Raw genomic sequence first — 26,134 nt, 5'->3', positions numbered from 1 at the left:
ATACTTCACAATGTTTGCTTTAGATGTCATCACAAGCCTTCAGGCTGTCCAGCCTTCTTAAACAAATATAGCGCCTAGTCCACTCGCTTTTTGAGGCAAGTGGAAGTCACTGCTGTCAGCAAGCCTCATCTGAGAAACAAACACAGGCAATCTCTATCTCCACACTGCAATACATGAACCCCCAAAAATATGTGTCTAACCTCACCCGGTGATCTGTTCAAGTTCCATCAAAAAACAGATTTTAAGAGAAAAGAATGAAGCTTAATTAATCCATTTCAAAGTTGAGTTATGGAAAGGATCAAAAAATAATTAGTGCCCCACCTCTCTACTACATCATAAACTCCTTTTCCATTTTCTAAGTTGTTACCAAAGGGTTAAAACCATCCTGATTGCTTTAAAACAGCAGATGGCTCCCATTAAATTCTGCAAATTTGAAGCATTTCTCTGGGCTTCTGACCAAAACAAAACACAGGTCAAGAGTATTTTGTTGTTAGAGAGCTCAGAAATGGTAACCACTCACCATAAAAGTGTTTACTGAACTTGCTCATATAAACATTCTGTTCTTGTTAAACATTTCAAAAATAGGTTTGCTTGGGATATTACATAATCCTTAGCAACAAACAAAAAATAACCTTTGATAGATTTCTTCATTCATATTAATTCCAATTTCTGCCAAGGCCTTGTATGATTGGAAATTTCTTTTGGAATGAAAAGGTGAATGTAAAAATATTATTCGTTAAAATTAAAATAGTCAATTATTTGAAGTAAATAACCCTCAAGATTATTTTACTGAATGTCAGATAATGTCGTGCAAAAAACAAAAAAGAAAGCATTTAAGCTAAAAAGAGGGCATATAATATAGCAAAAATTATTGGAATGTTTTAAAAACAAACAGGATGGCAACTAAAACAGCAATAAAGTAAGAAAAGATGAAATATTGGTAAGCTAGCCAATAATATAAGAGGACACAAATTATGTTTTCCCCGATATATAAAGAGTAAAAGAGAGACAAGAGCAGATATTGGACCACTGGAAAATGACACAGGAGAGGTAGCAATAGAGCACCAAAAAATGGCTGTCAAACTGAATAAGTATTTTGCGTCAGTCTTCTCTATGGAGGGCAGAATGCCAGAAATGTGAGAGTGTTGGGGCTGGAAGTAAATGTCAAAGCTGAGGAGAAAGTGCTTCAGAAGCTTAAAAAGTCTGAAAGTAGATAAGTCACTAGGACCAATAGACTATACCTTATGGTTCTGAAAGAGGTAGCTGAAGGGATTGTAAAGGCATTCATAATGAAATTTCAAGTATCACATAGATTCTGGAATGCTTCCTGAGGGCTAGAATACATCAACGGTTATTCCACTCTTTAAGAAAGGAGAGAGGCAGAAGAATGGAAATTAGAGTTAGTCTGACTATAGTGGCTGGAAAGATGTTGGGTTTGATTACTGAGGATGAGATTTCAGAGTGATTCTTCAGAGAACTTACAGGCAGGATAGACAAAGGAAAGTCAGTGGATGTTTATTTGGATTTTCAGAAGGCTTTTGACAAGGTGCTACATGAGGTTGCTTAACAGGACGAAAGGCAGATAGTATTACAGGAAAGATACTGGCATGGACAGAAGATTGCCTGACTGGCAGGAGACAAAGAGTAGGAAAAAAGGCTGAGCTTTTCTGGTTGGCTGCTGGTGACTAGTGTTATGCAACAGGGGTTGGTGTTGGGATTGCTTCCTTTCACATTATACGTCAATGATTTGGATGAAGGAATTAATGGCTTTGTGGCCAGGTTTGTGGACGATACAAAGATAGTTGGAGAGGCAGGTAGTTAATGTTGAGGAAGCAGGGTGCGAGCCAAAGGTCTCAGACTGGAGGAATGGGCAAAGAAGTGGCAGATGGAATATAGTGTAGAGAAGTACATGTTCATGCACTCAGGCAGAAGGAATAAAGGAATAAACTGTTCTCTAAATGTGGAGAAAATTCTAAAATCAGGTGCAAAATGACTTTGGAGTCCTCATGCAGGATTCCCTAAAGGTTAAGACTTGTAGTTTAAGTTGATGGTAAGGAAGCAAATGTAAGGTTAGCATTCATTTCCAGAGGACTAAAATATGAAAGCAAGGATATAATGCTGAGGCTTTATAAGGCTCTGGTCTGACTGCACTTGGAGTATTGTGAACAATACTCTTACTTAAGAAAAGATGTACTGATATTGGAGAAGGTCCAGTAAAAGTGCACGAGAATGATCCCAGGAATGAAAGGGTTAACATGAGAAACATTTGATAAGCCTGGGCTCACACTTGCTAGAGTTTAGAAGATTGGCTGGGGGTTTTGGGGGGGCGGGGGGGGAGATCTTATTTAAACCTATCAAATATTGAAAGGCCTAAATAAGGTAGATGTGGCGAGGATGTCTTGGACCAGAGAGCACAGCCTCAGAGTTGAAGGGCATCCATTCAGAACAGAGATGAGTACGGTAATTATTTCTTTAACCAGAGGGTGGTGAATCTGTGGAATTCAGTGCCACAGATGGTAGTGCAGGCCAAGCCATTGGGCGTATTTAAGGCGGAGGCTGATAGATTCTATATTAGTAAGGGTATCTAAAGTTATGGGGAGAAGACAGGAGAATGGGGTTGAGAGTGATGGAATCGTGGAGCAGACTCAATGGGCTGAGTGGCTTCATTCTGCTCCTATGTCTTACGGTCTAAACTAAAAAATATTAACACAGCTAAATTTCAGCAAAGTCATCTTCAGGAATAATACATTACTCCAAAGGGAAAAAAGTATGTTTATATTCAATGTGCTTACTACCCTGGAAATCCAATTATAATATAAATCACCATTTATACTACTTTTCAAGATATACGTAAAAGTAGCTTTTCCCAGCCAGATTCATTTATTATTCATTCAGCACACTTCATTCAATTTAATTATAACATGTCAAAACTTAAGATTCTTTACACTCCAATCTCTTAGATTACGCAAACACTTTCTCCATTTACTATGATGTTAGGATTCATAAAAATGATTGCTTCCGTGCTCCTTGGAATACATTTGAACAGTTATTAAGACAAGCCAATCAATTTGATGACTTTTGTTTGAAATACTTTATCCTGTTTATAACTTAATGAAACTAAATTTGACTGACCCCGAAGACTGTGGCTTTAAATTTCTGTCAGAGCAGAATTAACTTACTCTAGCCAAGAATGAGTGTCAGATGATAATACTATCAATACCATTCAAATAGAATAAAATAAGCCACATTTCCTGCTTCTTATTAAATGGCGATTTCATGTTTGGCAAGAATGATATTGACTTGGTTTAGCTGTTCACTTCCCCACTTATCTATCTACTCACTACTGGTATAATGAGTATTTAGTTGTGTTATGGCATGGAGCCTTAGGCACCATATTCCAAGCATGGAGATTTAAGTTTTCTGCATTACCAAGATAGGTTCTTTAAATAGAAATAATAAGATTCATTGGGTGTAAGATCTTCCACCTTCCACTATTATTCTATTTTGTCTAAAAGCAAAGGAATTCATGGATGAGCTTTTAGAAAAAGATTGATATCTGGTAGAAGTGCCAAAGATCATCCCACACCAACCTTACGTAAAAAATTCTTTGCTGCAGGTCGCTGACATTTGCACTGGGCATCTGAAGTGCTTCTGCAAGTTGCATTGATATATTCGACTACAGAACAGTTAGAAGGATGGTTTTTGAAATCAATGCCATAATTAATTTATTTCTGACAACAGCCATGGTTTGTCTACATTTCATGGCCATCTGAAGAAGAAGAAAAATATCAAAGTAGTATTGTACGTGCATACTTAGTAATAAAATTAACCTTTGAACCTTTTCTAAAATTTCAACAAATAAGTTTATATTATCCAGGGAGCAGTCTCAAAACAACCTTGCACTAAGTATCAGCAAGACCAAGGAATTGATTGTGGACTTCAGGAAGGGGAAGTCAGGAGAATACACACCTATTTAGGGGTCCTATGTGAAGCAGTGAGCAGCTTCAAGTTCCTGGGTATCAACATCTCAGAGGATCCATCTTGGGCCCAAGACATTTATGTAATCATGAAGATGGCATGACAGCAGCTCCACTTCAGTAGGAATTTTAAGAGATTTGTTATGTCAGCAAAGACTCTTACGAACTTTTACAGATGTACAGCGGAGAGCATTCTCACTGGTTGCTGCACCACCCAGTACGGCGGCTCCAATGTGCAGGATTGCAAAAGGCTGCAGTTTGTACACTTAGTCACTCCATCATGTGCATAACCATCTCCACCATATAGGACATCTTCAAGGGGTGGTGCCTCAAGAAGACAGCATTCATCATTAAAGACCCTCACAGTCTGCAACATGCCCTCTTCTCATTACTACCATTAGGGAGGATGCATAGGAGGCTGAAGACCTACACTCAACGTTTTAGGAACATCTTCTTACTCTCTGCCATCAGATATCTGAACAGTCCATAAGACCATGAACACTACCTTGTTATTCCCCTTTCAAATTATATATATATTTTTGTAATGCATAGCAATGTATGTCTTGCATGGTACTGCTGCCACAAAACCACAAATTTCATGACATAGGTCAATGATAATAAACCTGATTCTGAAGTTTCACTGAATCAGTGAGATAAAAAAAGTGGACTGTATGGCAATAACCTAATACTAATATGAAAGTTCAAACAAAATTAAATTTTAAAACAAATATGCCTTTTTTTAAGCTCATGAAGCTGAGTCTATACAGTGCCTATTAAAAAGTATTCATGCCCCTTGGACGTTTTCATGTTTTAATATTTTACAACATTGAATCACAGTGGATTTAATTTGGTGTTTTTTTAAACTGATCAACAGAAACAGACTCTTCGTGTCAAAGTGAAAATAGTTCTCAACAAAGTGATCCAAATTAATTACAAACATAAAACATAAAATAATAGATTGCATAAGAATTCACCCCCTTCAAGTCAGTATTTAGTAGGTGCGCCTTTGGTAGTAATTACAGCCTTGAGTCTGTGTGGATAGGTCTCTACCAGCTTTGCATATCTGGACACTGCAATTTTCCCCATTCTTCTTTACAAAACTGCTCACGCTCTGTAAGATTGCATGGGGATTGTGGGTGCAGAGCCCCTTTCAAATCCAGCTACAAATTCTCAATTGGATTGAGGTCTAGACTATGACTTGGCCACTCCAGGACATTAACTTTGTTGTTTTTAAGCCAGTCCCATGTAGCATTGGCTTTACATTTCGGGTCATTGATTTGCTGGAAAACAAATCTCCGAAGTCGCAGTTCTCTTGCAGACTGCATCAGGTTTTCCTCAGGATTTCCCTGTATTTTGCTGTATTTTACCCTCTACCTTCACAAGTCTTCCAGGGCCTGCTGCAGTGAACCATTCCCACAGAATGATACAGCCACCACCATGCTTCACAGTAGGGATGGTGTGTTTTTGATGATGTGCAGTGTTTGGCTTATGCCAAACATTTATTCTGATAGCTAAAAAGCTCAAATTTTGGTTTCATCAGACCATAAAACTTTCTATTAGCTGACTTCAGAGTCACCCACATGCCCTCGGGCAGACTCTAGCTGAGATTTCATGAGTTTTTTCTAACAGAGGCTTTCTCTTTGCCACTTTCCCATAAAGCTGCGACAGGTGAAACACCCAGGTAACAATTGTTGTATGCACAGTCTCTCCCATCTCAGCCACTGAAGTTTGTAACTCCTCCAGAGTTGTCGTAGGCCTCTTGGTGGCTTATCTCACTAGTCCACTTCTTGCACAGTCACTCTAGACAGATTTATAGCTGTTCCATATTCTTTTACTTCTTGATGATTGACTTGACTGTACTCCAAGGAATATTCAGTGACTTGGAAATGTTCTTATATCTATCTCCTGACAGAGGTGTGCCCCAAAGAATGAATGACAGTTATAAGTTAGAACCACAAAGCACCCCCGGCTCCCCCTCCTATGCATAAGCAGCAGCAAAGTAATAACCTCCCCTCCCCCACCACCAAAAAAAGCATCTGCACCCTCCACCGAGCACTCAAGCGTGCAGCAAAACATCAACAGACACAGACTTGCAGTACTCCAAAGACTACTCATTCACCCAGTAATTCAACATACCACAGCCTCTCTGTCTCTCCCTAATAAATTAAAAAAAGATGTCTCAGTTTCACTAGTTTATATCTGTAATTAATGTAGATCACTTTGTAGAGATCTGTTTTCATCTTGACACGAAAGAGTCTTTTCCTGTTGATCAGTGTCAAAAAAAGCTAAACGGTAATTCAATGTTGTAAAACAATAAAACATGAAAACTTCCAAGGGAGGTGAATAATTTTTTTATAGTCACTGTATATGACAATTCATTTCCTGCTATAACCATACAGTTATGTCTCCAATGAGTTCTGGCACTAATGCACTTTTAAATGGCTCTAGGATAATAAAGAGCTAACTACAACAAACCTAAAGCAAAGATTATGCTTGCAACTGACTTAATTCAAAGCAAGTTTAATTCCATCCAGCTGAACTTAATTTGTTGCCCTTTTCTCAATAGGGTCAACTTTTCCCACTGCAACTTGGTGATTACCAGTAATCTCTCAGGTCCACATCCAATGCTTCAACAGTTTTTTTTTTAAATTATGTACTCCTGCCGCAAAACAAAAAAATTCATGATATATGCCAGTGATATTAAACCTGGTACTGATTCTGAAAAAGCATAAAGAACAAAAGAACTAATTATTTTTTTCCCCAACTGTTCCTCAACTTCTATCTCAACTGTTGTTTTTACTGAGACCAGCTTCAACAAATGCATCAATTTTAGGGTTCTTTCAACCACAAGGATAAACAGGGAGAAGTTAAAGATGACACTCAAAAATTTTTCCTGTCTTAGTAATTTTTGTTCATCTTTTTTGTATCATTTCATGCTCCGTCTCAAGAAGGCCAAAGCAAAAGCTGAAGATGTTGGAAGTCAGCTGGCATCCACGGTGAAAAAATGCAATTTCCCAGTTGCAATTTAATAACTTCAACTTGTCTGTTCTCACTAAGAGTTTTACTGCGTGCTTCAGTGATTGTCACCAGTATCTGTCAGTTTCAGTTAACTAGCATATATGAACATTTGTGATTTATTTCCATTTAAGGCTTGTATTCCAGTGTTGCAAAGTAATCCTTAATGTGAAAGTAATTTGAAGTGAATACTATGAGCTAGTAATTACTGAAGTGAATAAACAGACATTTCAAGGACATAATACATACAGTTTTTGTTCAGTGCCTACCTGAGACCTGCTGAAACACATTAGTAGAGCCGGAGTCTCTATTTTCAAACTGTAACATGCACTGTCACTCCATTCAGCACACTATCCTTGTCAATGGTGGCAGCTATCCCCATTTCTCTCACTTTCCAACTACCATTATTGAAGCTTTCTTTTTATTCAGTACTACCATTATCAGCTCAGTTTGACAAACGTGTTTTGATTATTTCTATTATTTTCTGTGGAACACTACAATGTCCCTTTCATAACTCAGAACATCCCAAAGTGCTTCACAGCCATTGACTGAGCTCATTCAAATGTGGCTTGTTGTTATCTGTGACAGGACCTCATGAACCACAATGAGATAGTCAATCAATTTCTTACTGGTCCTGTAAACAGCACAAAGTATCCTTCTGCAGGCTTTTTAGGGGCAAATACTGAAAAAATAGTCTGGGTGAGAAATTTTTAAAAAAGCGAGTATCAGGGGTAAAGCTTTCCCCACCATTGAGCACATCTGTATCAAACATTGCTGCAGGAAAGCAGCATCCATCATCAGGGACCCCCAAAACGCTCTCTTCTCACTGCTGCCAGGTACAGGATCCTCAAGACTCAGAACACCAGGTTCAAGAGCAGTTGCTACCCCTCAACAATCAGTCTCTTGAACTAAAGGGGATAACTTCACTCATCTTCATCATTGAAGAGTTCCCACAATTTTGAGAACTCACTTTCTTGGACTCTTCATCTCATGTTCTAAATATTTATTTCTAATTTATTTATTATTATTATTTCTTTCTTTTTGTATTCGCACATTTTGTTGTCTTCTGCAGCCTGAATGAATGCCCTAGTTGGGCAGTCGTTCATGAATTCTGTTGATTATTATTCTATAGATTTATTGAGCATGTCCACAAGAAAATTAATCTCAAGGTTGTATATAGTGACATGTATGCACTTTGATAATAAATTTACTTTGAACCTAATCAATTCCCCACATACTTTTTTTAAAAAAAAGATTCAACTGATTTCATCCTTCAACTTCAATTTGGAGGTTCAATTCAGAAGGATGACCGTGGAGGGGTACCATGAAACACAAGTTGAACAGGCAGAAATCAAAAACTAAAATACTCCAGATGGTGCAAACCTGGAATTTAAAAAAAAGAAAATATTGGAAGCAACAGGCTGAGCAGTATTCAGGCCGAGAGAAAAACCAGAGTTAACTTCTTGTCAGGACAAGAAGTCACTTCTCTGAAATGTTTTTCTCTCTATGCTGCTGAGCACTCCCACTTTCTATTTTCACTGGTACAAGTGGATGGAATTGCAAGCACTACACAGCATGTCTTTTGAATAGCCTCCTAAGCAATCAAGGAATTTATTCAAGCCTTTTGCCAGGTTATGGCAGAAAACACCAGCAGGTTATCAACAACCTTTCAAAAGGTTCCACTACAGAAAATGGAAGAAGAATGTGAATTGATTGAAACACCAAATTCAGATACATTGCTAAATTAACATATGCGTCCAAATATCAGTTGCCAGGAGGTAGAAAACCCCAATTATCCTTATAAAAATTCATGATACATCATGATACACTATCAATTTTGCTGCAATATGCCTATTGCTTGAAGTGACTTAAAATGCAGATTAAAGGGATATGTGGTTTCCTCCATTTCCTTCCCTATTCATACAGCATAATAAGCAGAGGCTCCCAATATTGTATACATTGTCCAAACGGCCAATCTTCGGATCTCTTCCATCTAGGTCCCAACCCTTTTTATGCCATGGACAAGCAACACACATAAAATGCTGGTGGAACGCAGCAGGCCAGGCAGCATCTATAGGGAGGAGCGCTGTCAACGTTTCGGGCCGAGACCCTTCGTCAGGACTAACTGAAAGGAAAGATAGTAAGAGATTTGAAAGCAGGAGGGGGAGGGGGAAATTGCAAAATGATAGAAGACCGGAGGGGGTGGGGTGAAGCTGAGAGTCAGAAAGGTGATTGGCAAAAGGGATACAGAGCTAAAGAAGGGAAGGGATCATGGGACAGGAGACCTAGGGAGAAAGAAAGGGGAGGGGAGCACCAGAGGGAGATGGAGAACAGGCAGAGTGATAGGCAAAGAGAGAAAGAAAAAAAAAGGGAGGGGAAAAATCTAAATATATCAGGGATGGGGTAAGAAGGGGAGGAGGGGCATTAACAGAAGTTAGAGAAGTCAATGTTCATGCCATCAGGTTGGAGGCTACCCAGCCGGTATATAAGGTGTTGTTCCTCCAACCTGAGTGTGGCTTCATCTTGACAGTAGAGGAGGCCATGGATAGACATATCAGAATGGGAATGGGACGTGGAATTAAAATATGTGGCCACTGGGAGATCCTGCTTTCTCTGGCGGACAGAGCGTAGGTGTTCAGCGAAACGGTCTCCCAGTCCACGTCGGGTCTCACCAATATATAAAAGGCCACACTGGGAGCACTGGACGCAGTATACCACACCAGCCAACTCACAGGTGAAGTGTCGCCTCACCTGGAAGGACTGTCTGGGGCCCTGAATGGTGGTGAGGGAGGAAGTGTAAGGGCAGGTGTAGCATTTGTTCCACTTGCAAGGATAAGTGCCAGGAGGGAGATCGGTAGGAAGGGATGGGGGGATGAATGGACAAGGAAGAAAGGGGGAGGGAAAGATGTGCTTGGTTAGCGGGATCCCGTTGGAGGTGGTGGAAGTTACAGAGAATTATACGTTGGATCCAGAGGCTGGTGGGGTGGTAAGTGAGGACATCGGGAACCCTATCCCGAGTGGGGTAGTGGGCGGATGGGGTGAGGGCAGATGTGCAGGAAATGGGAGAGATGCGTTTGAGAGCAGAGTTGATGGTGGAAGAAGGGAAGCCCCTTCGTTTAAAAAAGGAAGACATCTCCTTCATCCTGGAATGAAAAGCCTCATCCTGAGAGCAGATGTGGCAGAGACGGAGGAATTGTGAGAAGGGGTTAGCATTTTTGCAAGAGACAGGGTGGGAAGAGGAATAGTCCAGGTAGCTGTGAGAGTCTGTAGGCTTATAGTAGATACCAGTAGATAGGCCAACTCCAAGAGATGGAGACAGAAAGATCAAGAAAGGGGAGGGAGGTGTCAGAAATAGACCAGGTAAATTTGAGGGCAGGGTGAAAGTTGGATGCAAAGTTAATGAAGTCAACGAGCTCAACATGCGTGCAGAAGGCAGCGCCAATGCAGTCGTCGATATAGCGAAGGAAAAGAGGGGAATAGATACCCGTATAGGCTTGGAACATGGACTGTTCCACAAAGCCAACAAAAAGGCAGGCATAACTGGGACCCATGCAGGTGCCCATGGCTACAACTTTGTTTTGGAGGAAGTGGGAGGAGCCAAAGGAGAAATTATTGAGAGTAAGAACTAATTCCGCTCGACGGAGGAGAGTGGTGGTAGAGGGGAACTGGTTAGGTCTGGAATCCAAAAAGAAGCGGAGAGCTTTGAGACCTTCCTGGTGGGGGATGGAGGTATATAGGGACTGGACATCCATGGTGAAAATAAGGCGGTGGGGGCCAGGGAACTTAAAATCATTGAAAAAATTCAAAGCGTGAGAAGTGTCACGTATCCAAAAAGAAGCGGAGAGCTTTGAGATCTTCCTGGTCAGGGATAGAGGTATATAGGGACTGGATATAGAGATTCCCCTGCTATTCTGTTCAAGATTTATCCATCAGAATAGTTTAATATCGTTTAATCATTTGAACCCTAGCATGAGTGTTGCATTCTTGAACATTTTCTCATTTTCATTGCCATTACAATGATTTTACTATAGTGGGTGTCACCCAGATTTTATACAGAGCAATGAAGGGTCTTGGACTGAAATGTCGACTATACTCTTTTCCATAGATGCTGCCTGGCCTGCTGAGCTCCTCCAGTATATTCTGTGTGTAACTTGGTTATGCCATGGACCCCAGGTTGGGAACCCCTGATCTAAGAGGTCCTTACAACTGGACCATATCACATTTTCACCATGAATCTACATAGCCACACAAAAACAAAGACACATACGCCCCCTAGTTAAGTACTGTATCCTTGACAATTTGGTATCTTTCCCAAGGTTGCAACAATTAACTTTAGCACTAATGAGACTCTATCCACCATAGATTAAGCACCGTTTGGAATCTGTCACAAATTCTTTGCAAACACTTCTACTTGATTTATTACTGAGTCATAGATTCTGTTTAGTTTGCATAAGCTATTAGATGCTTCTTGCATGTACATTAGTTGTAATACTTCCTGCAAGTATCTTCTATTCCTTTTAAACTCCTAATAAAATAACACTAAATCCAACAAAATGAAGTGAGAATGGAAGGCACCACACACCACAGGATTAAAATTCATTGTGTTATGAGCCCTAGCATGAGTGTTGCATTCTTGAACATGTTCTCATTTTCATTGCCATTACTATGATTTTACTGTAGTGGGTGTCACCCAGATTGTATACAGAGCAATGAAGGGTCTTGGACTGAAACATCGACTGTACTCTTTTCCATAGATGCTGCCTGGCCTGCTGAGCTCCTCCAGCATATTCTGTGCGTTACTTGGTTATTTTAAGATTTTTAAAAATTGTTTTCCTGCTTTTGTATGTTTGCTTTCCATGTTCCTTCTCAAGTCACAGAGGCCTGTCCACATCTCAACCAGCAAATGAAAACAGATTAGCATTTTTCTACAAATGACAAAGTGCTTGATAATCAATGAAGTACTTCTGAAGTGTAGTCAGGTAGTAACATAGGATAGCACATCATTGATTTTGGGAGCTCAATATATAGCCAGCTCCCACAACCAGTAGTATGTCTGACAAAAGTAGAATTTAGAAAAGACAGCATCCATCATTAAGGACCCCCATTACCCAGGACATGCCTTTTGCTTATTGCTGCCCTTTACTTATTGCAACCATCAAGGAGGAGATACATACTCAACATTTTAGGAACAGCTTCTTGCCCTCCACCATTAGGTTTCTAAACAGGCAATGGACCGTATTAAGAACACTAACTCACTTTTTTTTGCTCTCTTTTTGCACTAATTGTTTAATTTTATTTATTACTGTGATTTTTAATTTTTTTCTTAAATTACACTGTACTGCAGCTGCAAAACAACAAATTTCATGACATATGCCAGTGATATTAAATGATTCTGATAGATAAATCTTGAACAGAATAGCAGGGGAATCTCTTCTTTAACATAGCGTGATATCTTCCATTATTCCCATTTCAGAGGGGAGATTAAGCTTCAGTATAATTCCTGACCCAAAAGATGGGAATCCAGTTCAACATTACACTGAAGCATAGACTTTTCTCTTTAAGACTCTGTGACTTGAATGCACAATGCTATCAACTGAGACATACAAAACAGCTGAATGACCTGTACTGTAACTCCATAAACCAATCTTGGTACAACAGTCCCAAGTTTACTTGCATCAGTAATGTTTTAACTGTGGATTACTGATTCCCTTGTCAATAGTATCAACTTCTTCGAACATTTTAAGCATTTTAATAACATCATCCTTAAAACTTTTGAAAGGGAAACCAAAACCAGTCTATGCATCTGTACACACACATAACCTAACCCTTAAATCCTTAAAGGCCAGCTTCACACTGATGAATCTGAGACAGAGTATCTCCAAAGACAATATATGCTTCCCACATAGCAAGGTTTCCAGAAAAAACATTGAGAAATGTAAATTTCTTTTACATTGCTGAGTGTTTTCCCCCACACTTGACATACAGGCAAGAATACAAGTTTTGTCTTAGATAATTATGCATTTTTTAGGATTTAAGTACAATATTGAACTTTTAATTAAACACTGCTTTAACAAAATGATTCTTCTAAACTTGACATTTTGCTACATTATGCCCGAGAAAAAGAAAATTACAAACCTCTTGGTGTCCAATGAGCGTCCATCACTAGAAGCACTGCGTGGCATGGCAGAGCTGCGTTCTTGTGGCTGGGTCCTGCTGCCTGATGCTGACATCATCCTGTTTGCAGATTCACTTTGTGTCTGCGATTGGGACTGAACTGTACTATGGGATGACGGAACTCCCCGCTGCCACTTATTGCTATTTTTGAATGGCAATTTAAACTCATACGGAATCCCTTCATTGTTTACTTTGTATTCCATTACAGGCATGCGGTACATCTCTGAACAGCCCCTAAAATCAGAACAAGGGAAAATTCTTTTGAAATATTTCATTACACCTTGGAGACATAATTATTGTTGCAAACAGCTGAAACAAAGACATACTTCCATTGCCAATCTCAGTACATGGTTGATCATAAACCTTTGTTCACAGATTATTTCTGAAATTTCCTTAGTTATTTGTTAACTGGTCTCTTTTTTCTTCTTGATTAAAAAGACAACCACCAGCTCACATCCTCAGCCATTGCCATACAAAATCTACTACTATCACAGGTCCAGAGCCTTTGACCTTTCCTGGATCCATCCTCTCTCAAGCCCACTGCAACCAACTTCCTGATTGGGTGAATTTTCTTCTTCAAAAGTATTGACCCTTGATCCTCTTCACTACAACCATTCGCTGCCCTTTGATCACCATTTCTTCAATTGGGTCTTCATCAGCTAAATTGCTTCTGGCTTTTCGCATTCCCCATCAATTTCCTCTAATGACTTTTCTGATCTCTATCACATCACAGAAACTATCCAAATCAATATGACAAATACTTTTTTTCTGGTGGCAAACACCAAGATGTATGTTACTTTCTTGAATCCCTAACTTTATCAAGGTCCACCATGTGCTCCTCCTCCAATGTTTCTGTTCTTTACCATGAAGTTCATTCATCATTTGTTATGTATGACGTGGGTGATCAAGGTCTTTCCATGACTATGGTTGTTCTTGGCAAAAAAATTTCTACAGAAGTGGTTTGCCATTGCTTTCTTGTGGGCAGTGTCTTTACAAGATGGGTGACCCCAGCCATTATCAATACTTTTCAGAAATTGTCTGCCTGGTGTCAGTTGTCACATAGTCAGGACTTTTGCTATGCACCAGTTGCTCATATGACCATCCACCACCTGCACCCATGGTTTCATGTGACCCTGATTGAGGGGCTAAGTTGGTGTTACACCTTGCCCAAGGATGACCTTCAGGCTAGCAGAGGGAAAGAGCACCTTGCACCTCCTTTGTTAGAAATGCATCTCCACCCCACCACACATGAAAAGCTACTCCATTTTTATCGTTCCATTCCAAAGTATTCCAACACAGAACGATCACTACACTTCTCACCTCCTCCAGAATCTACTGTCAATTCATTCCCTTAATCTAAATTACAATCTTTATGATACACAAAATCAGCTCCCATAGACTCCAGTAAGGATCCAGCACTGCTTCTCCTGAGCTCACCACAGTATTTGGTGAGCTCAGATGGCATGTCCGGTTTCTAGCCATGTATGAACTTTAACTTTCTCTACCAAAAGGTCGGGAAAACTGAATTCATTCTTGATTTTCCTCAACAATTTATTGCCTTTGGACACTTCCTCAGGTCAAAGGAAATACCGTACGACTTTTGAAGCTCACTTGAGAGACTAAGCTTAGGGACTGTGGCTTTTTTCCCCCCTGTACTGCATGCTTTCATTATATTCCTTTCTAAGCAAACTTGTGTGTGCTTTTGCTGGCTGAAATCACTAGAAATCAACAGCAGTACAACTCCTCTTTTACTTGTGCAACATGTTTCACTTGTGGTTCTAAAGGTTTGTAATATTTAAGCCAATGAAAAGATCTTTTATTGTGCAGGCAGTTGCAGTGTGCACAAAATAGCTATCAGCTAACGTAGACATGCATCAGTATTTACTCAAAAAGAACAGAAACTCAGATTATTGTCTCTGATTTGGTTGTCGGCTGACAGTTCATCATCCAGTATTCCGGTGATTAAGCACTTTATTTTGTCTTGTCAGCCTGTACTATTTATTTTTCACGGAAAGTGAGAATGCTGGTGTTAGGGTCCATGTTTGGAATTAGTGAACAATTCAAGAACCCACTTACAAAGTACTCAAAGAAAAAGCTAAAATGTTATTTTGAATATAATATTTGTGTTCTGTCTCTGGATAAATTTAATTTTTCACTCTTAAGTCAGAAACTGATTTAGAAATCAAACTGTTATGATATTCTAAATAGCAGCAATTCAATCAATCATTAGATAATGCCACCAAGCAGTAAAGTTAATTTTTTTGTGAAGTGAACATTTTATAAAGCAAAGCTTTAAAGAATAAGATTAGTCATGTCATCAACTCATCTGTTATTTCTACTGTATCCTGATTTAACAAAATGTGTAAGACAGGTGAACGACAGAAGCAATTTTATATTCCTGATGGTGTGAAATGTTTCCAACTCATCACAAATCACATCAGCACAATGGTTCAGTGCATTTACAAAAAGAGAATATGAAACATGTTACATATAAAATGCAGCAAGAACGACCAAGTAAGAGATGCATCACCCAAAAGATTCACTGCCCGCAAGTTACTGCTCAAATTAATTTTGTATCCGAAAGAAGAACCAGCGGCTGCCTCTAGTTTTAATCAACTCTTGGTTGCCTAATCCATCCGAGAATCTATGCACAGAATATTGTAAATAGTTCAGCATCTTTTAAAAGTCTCATCAACCAGGCAACGATCATGGCTACCTGTGAAAAATACTGACAACAATAAAAAGACACGTTAACTACAGTAAATATAATAAAGATATTTTGAATTAATACTCAATGCCTATTGATGCAGTGTTTTACATTTTATTCTATATTAAGATGGGTGTATATTTATTAAATCAGGCAAACTGTGTTTACTACAGTAACTATATTCATAGATATGGGAGGGTAAAACAACTTTACTCCAGGGAGGAAAAAAAATTAACATGATTAATAATTAATTCAGCACTGGAGCTCCAACATAGGGAATAAGGGGATCCCTGTCTGTGACGACTTCCTTAATTAGCCTCTGGTGCTTCAAATTCAGGCCCAATATCTATGTACCAAAGGGCAGGGATCACAGATGTGTAACAGGCAAAGGAGATACATCTGGCTTCCAGACACCATTATAATGGCACTAATGTTGACTGGTAGCTGGAAGTTCTCATTATAAATGCTATGTTTAATCGATCCCCTCTCCCTTTTCAAACCTGTATGTAGATTTGGCTCTTTTCCTTGAATAAGTCAGTTTTGTTAATTTGTGTGTTCCATATGCACACTCCTTTAGAACTGAGGTTGAGAAAGCATATTCCGCATAGAGGCAATATGGTACATTAGCTTCAAAAGTCTTCTCTTTTGATGGTCAAATTAAGAAACCGAACAGTGACGATTATTTTTCTTTTTTTTAATAAAATGTTGAACTTCCCTACAGCCATCAAATCTTTCTTGGTAGAAATGATCAGCAAAGAAAATTAGACACTATTTTTTCATGGTTTTAGCCCTTTTAAAATGTTGAATACTCTCATGTGTTAGCTGCTTCTTTTCATGAGAGCACTTCTACTGGTTTTATATTGTAAAAAATGTATTTATCTTCATTTTTTGCCTCAGTTCTCTCAAGGAACAAATGGGATAAGTTAAAATGATACTGATGTTATTTGGCAGCCCAATATCCAGCATTATGGTTTAGCGGTCTTTACCACTTTCAAAGCACATCGAGTGGACGTTGACTGCCTAAGCAAGTCATTGACACATAAAGACATTATTCATGAATCCACCAGTGCAAAATATAGTTGCCTCCTAGTCTACTAGTCCAGACTGTTGCTGTCTGCCATGGTAAGATAATGCAAAGGTGATCAATCTTTGAGGCAATTTGTAGCCCCTTTCCCTGTAATTATCCACCAACTCTGCTATAGCTACTATAAAAGCATCAGGAAAGGCAAACAGGATGGAAGGAGATGTTCAAGAGTGCTGTATTAACAACAGTATTATTCTTCCATTTGATGGAATGTATAGACTTACTGATTTGCTTTCATAATCTGTGCCAAAGGGGACATCAGAAAAGAAAGGATAAAAAAAAAATTAAGTTTATTGTTTTGCATGTTCAGTTTTCTCTTAATTCTCTAAACTCCTTAATTGCCAGCAAGGATGTTGAGGACCTACCCTTGTCGTTTTGTCCTACAGTTCTTGTGGAGGAAGACAATAGAATGCAGGAATGGGAAGAGGTTACCAAACAAAGATACTAGTAGACTGTCACTCCACCTTGGAAATATTAAAAGTTCCACGTGGTAAGTGCCCTTGCCTGTTGAGGCGATGCAGGTTGCGAGTTAATTACTGTGCTTAGGAGAGTGGGGTAATGTAGCAGGGTGCTTTGTGCTGAATGAGGTACGGACCCTGGCACCAGAATGAGTAGTAGAGGGAACTGGTGGAATTACTCCTACAGTTTGCTGCAAATAGCCACATTGGCTGCTGAGCTGGACACTGAGGAATTCAAAACAACTGTGGGAAGAGTGGCTCAGGCATTCTGGAGCTGAAGCTGTGCCTTCAGAAGGCAACAGATCTCGGTCACTGCTGCCTTCAACAATTTTTGTATTGTTCCTCCGAAAGTTTCAGAGGTAGGACTGTGGTTCAGCTGAATGACAGAGGCATTTGATAACTGAATTGCTCAACCATGTACTCTGTACACAAGAATGATGCCCACTGAACTGTGTAATAACAAGTTTAATTATGCACAAGATGTGCTGTTCAAGGCAGGATTGAATTCTTCAGTTTTAAAAGAATAACTTAAAACAATGCCACCAAACCATGATAAAACTGGAACTGGCAGAACCTTTTGCAAAGTTTACTTTGCATTTTGCTATATGAATGTGGCTTTTGTCCAATGACTACTGGCATACAATCCAGAATTGTTGGCTGGCCACAGATTCTAAGACAATAAAAACATTGGCAGCAATGGATGAAGATCATCCCTCACATGATCAACTTAGAAGCCATTTATTATAGAAGTTGAAAGTCAATCGATTTGTTTGAAGCTTTTACTTAATGATGGGTGATTTTGTCAAAGAATCACCACAACCAGAAAAGAACTCCCCAGCTGAATCGAAAATAACTCAAAAATCCAAGTCTTGGTAAAAAGGACCAATCAGATTGTTTGCAAACATCTGAGGCTTCAATTCGACCCATGCAATTTAATTCTGAGGCTGAGGTGCTGAGAAGATTGCTTGTGCAGTAAGAACACTGCAACTCTTGATCAGAACTGACTGTTTGAGCAGACAGGGAAGTGGATAGAATGGTAATTGAAAGTCAAGTTGTACGCCAGGATGAAAGATTCACCCAGTTGTGAATTGCAGCACTGCTTTGATTGAAATGCAAGTCTTGGTACACAGCCAGCATAAAAAAGGAGCAGGAGTGGCAGCATTATTCCGCATGACCTCACAAATACCTTCAAAGGCAAAATAATTTAAGATCAGTTAATACCGTAACTCTGGTTTTAGATAAATGTGTCACAATGGAAGGTCACTTCATTACCATGCCATTTTATCTGTCAGGTGGACTTCCTGATCTGGGTACTGGATCATACAGATATTACAAGTTATCCTACCTTGATCACAAATTGTCTAAAGTAAAGGAAACTAAGAGCATGAATAAGACATAGGAGCAGAATTGGGCTATTCAATCCATTGAGCCGACCTGCTACATGGCTGATATATTTTTCCCCTCTCATCTCCATTCTTCTGTCTTCTTCCCATTACTAATCATGAATCCATAGCCTCCAATTTAAATGTACCCAATGACTTTGCCTCTACAGCCCTGTGTGGCAATGAATTCCACAGATTCACTATCCTCTGGTCAAAGAAATTGACCACTCCCTCATCCTTCTAAACTCCATTGAGTACAGGCACAGAAACATTAAACACTCCTTATACATTAATCTATTATCCCTAGGACCATTCTTGTAATCCTCCTCTGAATCCTCTCCAGCATCAGCACATCTTTTCTTAAATAAGGAGCCAAAAAATGTTCACAAAAATGCAGTCTGACTTATAAAATCTCAGCATTGCAGCCTTGCTTTTATATTCCTGTCCTTTCAAAAGCAAGCTTTTGCCTTCCTTACCACCAACTGAACCTACAAGTTAACCTTTAGAAAATCCTGCACTAGGACTCCCAATCCCTTTGTATCTCCAATTTCTGAACTCTCTCCACATTTAGAGAATAGTCTTATACCCTTATTTCTTCTAGCAAAGTGCACTGCCCTATATTGTATTCCATCTGCCACTTCTTCACCCTCAGTACAAGTCTTTATGCAGACTCATTGCTTCTTCAACACTGTTTGTGCATCATCCACAAACCTGGCCAGAAAACTATCAATTCTACCATCCAGATCATTAACATAGAACACGAAAAACTACTGGTAGCTAACCAGAAAGGCCTCCTTCATTCCCACTCTCTGCCTTCTAATAGTCAGCCAATCTTCAGATCTTGTTTATCAACTTCATGTGCAGCACATTGTCAAAGGTCTTCTGAAAATCCAAGTAAACAACAAACATCCTGCTTATTACTTCCTCAAAGAATTCCAACAGATCCGCCCGGCACTAAGCAGCTTCTGAGGAGTTAACAGTGCTTATAAAAGTTTTAGTTTACAGAAAAAAAATCAACCACAATCTCTCAATGGTTAAAATGACCTGAAACCTCACAATACAGCTCTGACTTTCTACCACTACAGATGAAATTTTCAGGTGCAGTTTTAAAATTGAAAGATCATACAACAGAAAGCAAACCCACTGAGCTCATCTAAGATCCAAAGAGTCCCACTACCATGTTCTTTTTCCTTGTCAGTAATTATCTCTTTACACACACAGGAATCACGAGTCCTGGGGAAATCAGAGGTAAAATATATGCTACTGCGCCAGGAACCTGGCTGAGGCTTCAGGCCTCCACTGGAACTCACACAGCAATGTAACAGTTAAAATGATCTCATTGCAACATGTGATGGCTGCTTGTGCCTGTCAATGCCAAACTGCAGGATTCAAGGCTACATTCTGCCCAGTAGGGCGAGTGTGGGACTAGCAGCAGTGCGTTGGCATATGACCCAGATCCTAGTCTCCTTCACTACTCCTATTGAAGTGATATATTCGCAATTAAGCCTGTCTGCATAACTCTCCCAAGCCTGAAGATGGCTCCATGGTAATAGGCTCAAAAGGTGATCACTGGTCATTCATTGAGAAAGGTCCAGCTTGGGGAAAGTTGCATAGCTAAACACAAACAAGGGGTGATGGATCTTTCATCAGACACTGAGCATTTCATACTGGTCAACCCAGCAACATCCTTTTCAGGCAGACTGTGCAGAATGCCTCATTGCTTGATTCTACACCAAGCCCTGAAGTGATATGATGATGTTATCACTGTGTCTTTGCTACAGGAATGCCATGACAAGGTTCACAGTACAGAACTGAACAATGTGTAGCCCAAGTGGATGTCTTTTTACAAAAGTGTAGTGGGTGCATACGTGTGAATGTTCAGACTCTAGGACTAAAAGCGCTCAAGCACATCAACTTTCTTTGGAGTAGCACTACCCAATAAGATCTTCCAAAATTGTTACTGAATTTGCTTCCACTAGTCTTTCAGTGTGTTTGTACAAAGCAAAATCTCATTGTACCTTTTAGTTTTGGGCTATTACATTAAATCTGAGCTTTTTTGATTACCAACTCCTGAGCTAATAGACAAATTTTCCACTCTATCACAGCACCTTGATTTTGAACATTTCAATAAATCTTCTCTTCAACTTCTTTGCTTGAAGGAGAGCAACGTCAGATATTGCAGAGGACTGGACTCCCTCATTCCCGATAACATTCTTGAAATTCTCATGACATCCTTTCAAGGACTTAACATCATTCATAAAGGGTAGTTCATACAATTGAACACAATTCTCATTCAGAAATGTAAGCATTAGTTTGGATGGCTGTTTTTTGTTTGCTCTACACCCCTGCTTGTAAAATGTATACTTTTTTTCTAAAAAGAACTAGGCATATCAATTTGACCTACCATTATTAAAGTTTTAGACAATAATCGACAATAGACAATAGGTGCAGGAGTAGGCCATTCGGCCCTTCTAGCCAGCACCGCCATTCACTGTGATCATGGCTGATCATACACAATCAGTACCCCGTTCCTGCCCTCTCCTCATATCCCTTGACCCCGCTATCTATAAGAGCTCTATCTAATGTTTTCATAAACATTTAAGGTCTCAGTGCCCATTCATTCCCTTAAAATTTTATTTTGACATTGGTTCTGAAATTATGTTTGCATAATTTCATTTTATCTGAAAAGGCATTTGTAATTTTAAGACACAAATCACAAACTGGGTCCTTCCTGAAAATGGCACAGTAAACATGAGATTTCCCAATCATTGAAATTCAGCTGTAGTGATCCCAGGGACCTAGAACTGAGACATTTGAAAATGACTGCTGATTTTAGATACTATAGTTTGCATGAGTTCTGAGTGAACAAAAGTATTCCTTTGGCAAGCAAGCTGAACTAACTACAGCTTAAGCATTAGGGAGTGTTTCTGCAGAGGGCGTCTGTGGGAGAGTCCCTGGTATGAAATATTACAGTTCTCTGCACCCTTGTAAACCAGAAAGCAGCACAATGTGCGAGTTGCTCATCCAGAGAAGACAGCCTAATTAGTCATCTCTTCAGATGTGGGCAGATTATCCAACTGATGTAGGTGACATGCTTTCACAAATGGATTAAGTCAAAGGTGAGCAAACCTCAGTTGTTTCCAAGCCATCAGCAATTATGTGATAGAGTCATAGAGCATAAAAACACTGCATTAATTCTAACTATCACGTACTCATCTATGCTTGTCGCGCATCCTCTCATATGCGATCCTTATATCCAACCTGAAAAACTTCTGAAAGCTGAAAACAATCATTAATGGCTGAAAGATACAGATTGTCTCTACTGTGGCAAAATGAACAACAATCTCAGGAACCTTACAAATGGATTCACAGCCATTCAGCGCAGAAACAAACCCTTTAGAAACATAGAAAACCTACAGCACAATGCAGGCCCTTGGGCCCACAAAGTTGTGCCGAACATGTCCCTACCTTAGAAATTACTAGGGTTACCCATAGCCCTCTATTTTTCCAAGCTCCATGAACCTATCTGAAAGTCTCCTAAAAGATCCTATTGTATCCGCCTCCACCACTGTTGCCAGCAGCCCATTTAACGCACTCACCACTCTCTGTGTAAAAAAACTTACCCCTGACATCTCCTCTGTACTACTCCCAAGCACCTTAAACCTGTGCCCTCCTGTGGCAGCCATTTCAGCCCTGGGAAAGCCTCTGACTATCCACATGATCAATGCCTCTCATCACCTTATACACCTCTATCAGGTCACCTCTCAACCTCCATCGCTCCAAGAAGTAAAGGCCGAGTTCACTCAACCTGTTTTGGTTCACAAAGTCCACATCAAACATCAAGCACCCATTTGCACTAATCCCCACTTTGTTCTCCCCATATTCCCCTCAACTACTCACAGGTTCTGTCACTCACCCCTAAAATAAGGGCAATTTATAATGAACAATTAACCTACAGGGAGAATGTGTAAGTTCCACAAAGACAGCACTTGAGATCAGGATTGAACCTGTGTCACTGGAAATGTTAGGCTGTACCAGAAGGTCCACTGTGCCAACCTAAATCTATCTCATCAAGATTCAGAACTAGACAAAATCATGTTTTGTCAAGAATGAAGCAACATATTAACATGGTCACAATCAGCTTATGAACATAAAAGATCTCACGAGATATTTCTCAGTGCCATTTAAGTGCAGTTTGATTAATAGACTGTAATTATAATTGGAATCCAAAAATAATTGATCTTCAAATACTCCTGCAATGTCTGAACTCTGTTTCTTTTTCTACTACTTAACTTGCTGCAGTAACTTATTCTTAATTACAAAAGTGAGTGAATCAGATCTTATCACAGAGTATCCATCACACTGAATGAGTAACTGCAATCTACAGAGTACTGTGATCAGACAGATTAGAATGGCAGAGAATTCACAAACTATACCTGCGAGGAGTGCTATCTTCATGGGGTGGAATGATGATAACTTTAACAGTTACAGATGTTCGTAACAGATCAATCATTTGTTCATGGGTTAGAGTAGCCACAGCAACTTTACAGATCTCCACTAGTCTGCTCCCCTGCCGCAGTCCTGCTTGCCAAGCGTAGCCATAAGGTTCAACATCTGCCACGATCCCTTCATAGTTGACATGAAAACCAAGCTGGCCTAGAGCATTTCTCCTTAATGTCATCTCAACTGTCTCACACCCCTTTGTGGTCACCTGAAAGAGGAAAAAGTTAACGTTATGATTGGTTAACAAATACAATGCTTCATAAAGAGTGCAAGTCTATGTGTACAAATAGCTACAATCTCCAGTGTCAGCACAAAGATTGCATTTTTACAGGTATTTTGCAGTAACATATACTGGAACTGACGTTAGGATGCAAACAAGAGAAGTTGAGAGAGGTGACTAAACACAGGATCAAATATTCTAAAGTCAGAGACAGCCAGGCCTGTGTGATGCAGCAGTTAATTGTGCTCCCAACACAGTTCTGGTGAGCCAAGTTTGATTCTGACATTGGGCACGACCTGTTACCACTCTGCTTTCTACCAACGTATCAATGACGTGCTGATTGTTTAAATGGCAACTATAGGTGGCAGGAGAGTCAGGCTTTGGTTGATAGATATACAAGAGAAGCAGGTTTCAGGAAAATAAGAGGGAAAACGGGACTACTGGAAATGGGACTGTTAACTGCTGCATCACACAATCGTGGCTGTCTCAGTCCTTAGAATATTTGATCCCGTGTTTAGTAACATGTTATGTAGATTAGGAATTCCTGGGTGTCAGCATCTTGGAGGAACGATTCTGGGTCCAACCATGAAGGCATGAAACTAAGGGCTGGGCCTCATCGATGCTCAACTGAAGGAAATGGCAGCTTATCTGAGAGCAGACATTTGTGTATGGTGACAGCTCTGCAGAATTTTAAGGAGATTTGGCATGTCATCAAAGATTGACAAAGTTGTACAGATGTACAGTGGAAAGCATTCTGACCAGTTGCATCAAGACCCTCTATTGGAACTCCAATGCACAGGAACACAAAAGGCTACAGAGAGAAGTCGACTCAGCCAGTAATTCATGGGTACAGCTCTCCTCACCCCTGTGGACATCTACACAAGGTGATACTCAGGAAGGACCTTCATAACCTGGGCCACGTCCTCTGTGATGCTGCCAACAGGCAGAAGGTAGAGGAGCCCGAATACCAACACCTCAAGGTTCAACAACAGCTTCTGCCCCACTGCCATGAGGTTCTTCCGCGGACTTGAAAAAAGCTTAATTCTCTCTTGGACAATACTTTCTTCAATTTACACTAACGCTGTTATTTTTATTTTGTTGTGTGTTATGTGCAATTTATGTTAAAGCAATTTATATTTGTCATATATGTAATGTAGAGCTATTGCTACAAAAATGCTAATTTTCATGGCATTTATACCTTATGCTCAGGATAATAAACTTGTAACAATCTGATCATGATAATCCTTAGTTGTGAATTATATAAAGCATCATATAAATACATTTTCCTATTCACAGCCTTTAAGATATTGTTTTGAAAAGTCAGACTTTTCATTAATTTTGCACATTTAAGACAATAACTTCAAAACTACAACAAACTATAGAGGCACAATTACATAGTATTTGGACTAAGCCAAGGCCAAAAACAGTGATGAGAAAAAGCTTGGTTAAGAGAGTCAGGCCTTAAAGAAGTGGAAGAATGGCGGCGTTCAGTTTAGGAGTTCGAGAGTTTGTGAATTTGACTGACAGTGAGGCATAGGGACTTTTGAAATGTACATGCAGAGGACAGACAAGCAACAGACAAATGGAGGGATGAGAAAATGAAAGCATTACGCACAAGAATGAGAATTTTTTTATCTCAGATATTTGTTAACTAGTCGGCAACATTTATTAAATATGACATGATGATAGATACGTGGGAGGGTACAGGCTATCAGATGGTCTTGAAATATTTTAAGTTTACAGAATGTTGGGAAGCCTGTCAGAACACATGAAGAGTTAAATTTGGAGGCATTTAACTCAAGCGTGCGCCTATGAACCCTAGTTGGTCACAAAGGCTTCCTGCTTTTATGAGGTACAACAATTAATGAATCAGCCTTTTATTTGCTTTACTCATGCAAAACATTCAGACTTTTCTCCAACAAGACTGCTACTAGATTTAGAAGTTGCTTTTCAAAATGTAGACAAAATTAACAAAGAGTAAAACAAATATTTATTCAAACTAAATAGCTGCCACTAAAACTCTCAAATTATGACTAAGTAATCAAACCAATAATTAGATCTCAACTTGGGAACAAGAATAAAGCGAATGGATGAATGCAAAGAGGGAGGAAGAATGAGAAAACTGACTTAATGGAAACAATGGTTTGCCAAATCAAAACCTCTCAAAGCATTTAATTTCTTTTTTGGATTGATGTTATAACTGGTATTCAAATCTCTATGAATTAATATTTTACTGCTGTTATGTATAAACCTGTAATTAATTCCAGCTTAATCTTCAGACAGGAAGCTTCACCTAGTCATTAAACAATTAATAAAAACACACCACCTGGAAAATTATAAAATGTGTTAAAAATACAAATCAATAACTACAGACTGACTGATTGCACATATAATATATAAATAAAGTTAGGTAGCATTGAGGCAAATCTTTAAGGAAAAATTGTCTGACATCAGAAAACAGGAAAGGAAATTGTGCAATTCTAATTTGCATCTACAAACGTCTTGAGCTCCATGATAACTGACCGCCTGCTATTAGTTTCCCAAATACAGCAATACTCGCACTTTTTTTTAAAATCTGCATGCATCAACAGGGAGTCTGATGTCTCGGGATGTT

The 26,134-nt window shown here is 39.4% G+C and overlaps 1 protein-coding gene across 8 annotated transcripts in view; it reads right to left on the bottom strand.

Annotated features, from left to right (window-relative positions):
- sipa1l1 (signal-induced proliferation-associated 1 like 1) overlaps positions 1-26,134 on the bottom strand; it is a 379,448-nt gene that overhangs the window by 61,300 nt on the left and 292,014 nt on the right. For all 8 annotated transcript variants that reach the window (XM_073040260.1, XM_073040252.1, XM_073040259.1 and 5 more), the window contains 2 exons: positions 23,234-23,508; positions 13,128-13,400 (listed from right to left, as the gene is read on the bottom strand). In XM_073040260.1, the coding sequence (XP_072896361.1) occupies positions 13,128-13,400; positions 23,234-23,508 (548 nt within the window). The remainder of the gene's footprint in view (positions 1-13,127; positions 13,401-23,233; positions 23,509-26,134) is intronic.

The sequence above is a fragment of the Hemitrygon akajei genome, chromosome 3 (assembly GCF_048418815.1).
Source record: "Hemitrygon akajei chromosome 3, sHemAka1.3, whole genome shotgun sequence".
Lineage (NCBI taxonomy): Eukaryota > Metazoa > Chordata > Chondrichthyes > Myliobatiformes > Dasyatidae > Hemitrygon > Hemitrygon akajei.
The sequence above is the reverse complement of the archived record's forward strand: the minus strand, read 5'-3'. Positions and strand labels throughout refer to the sequence as shown.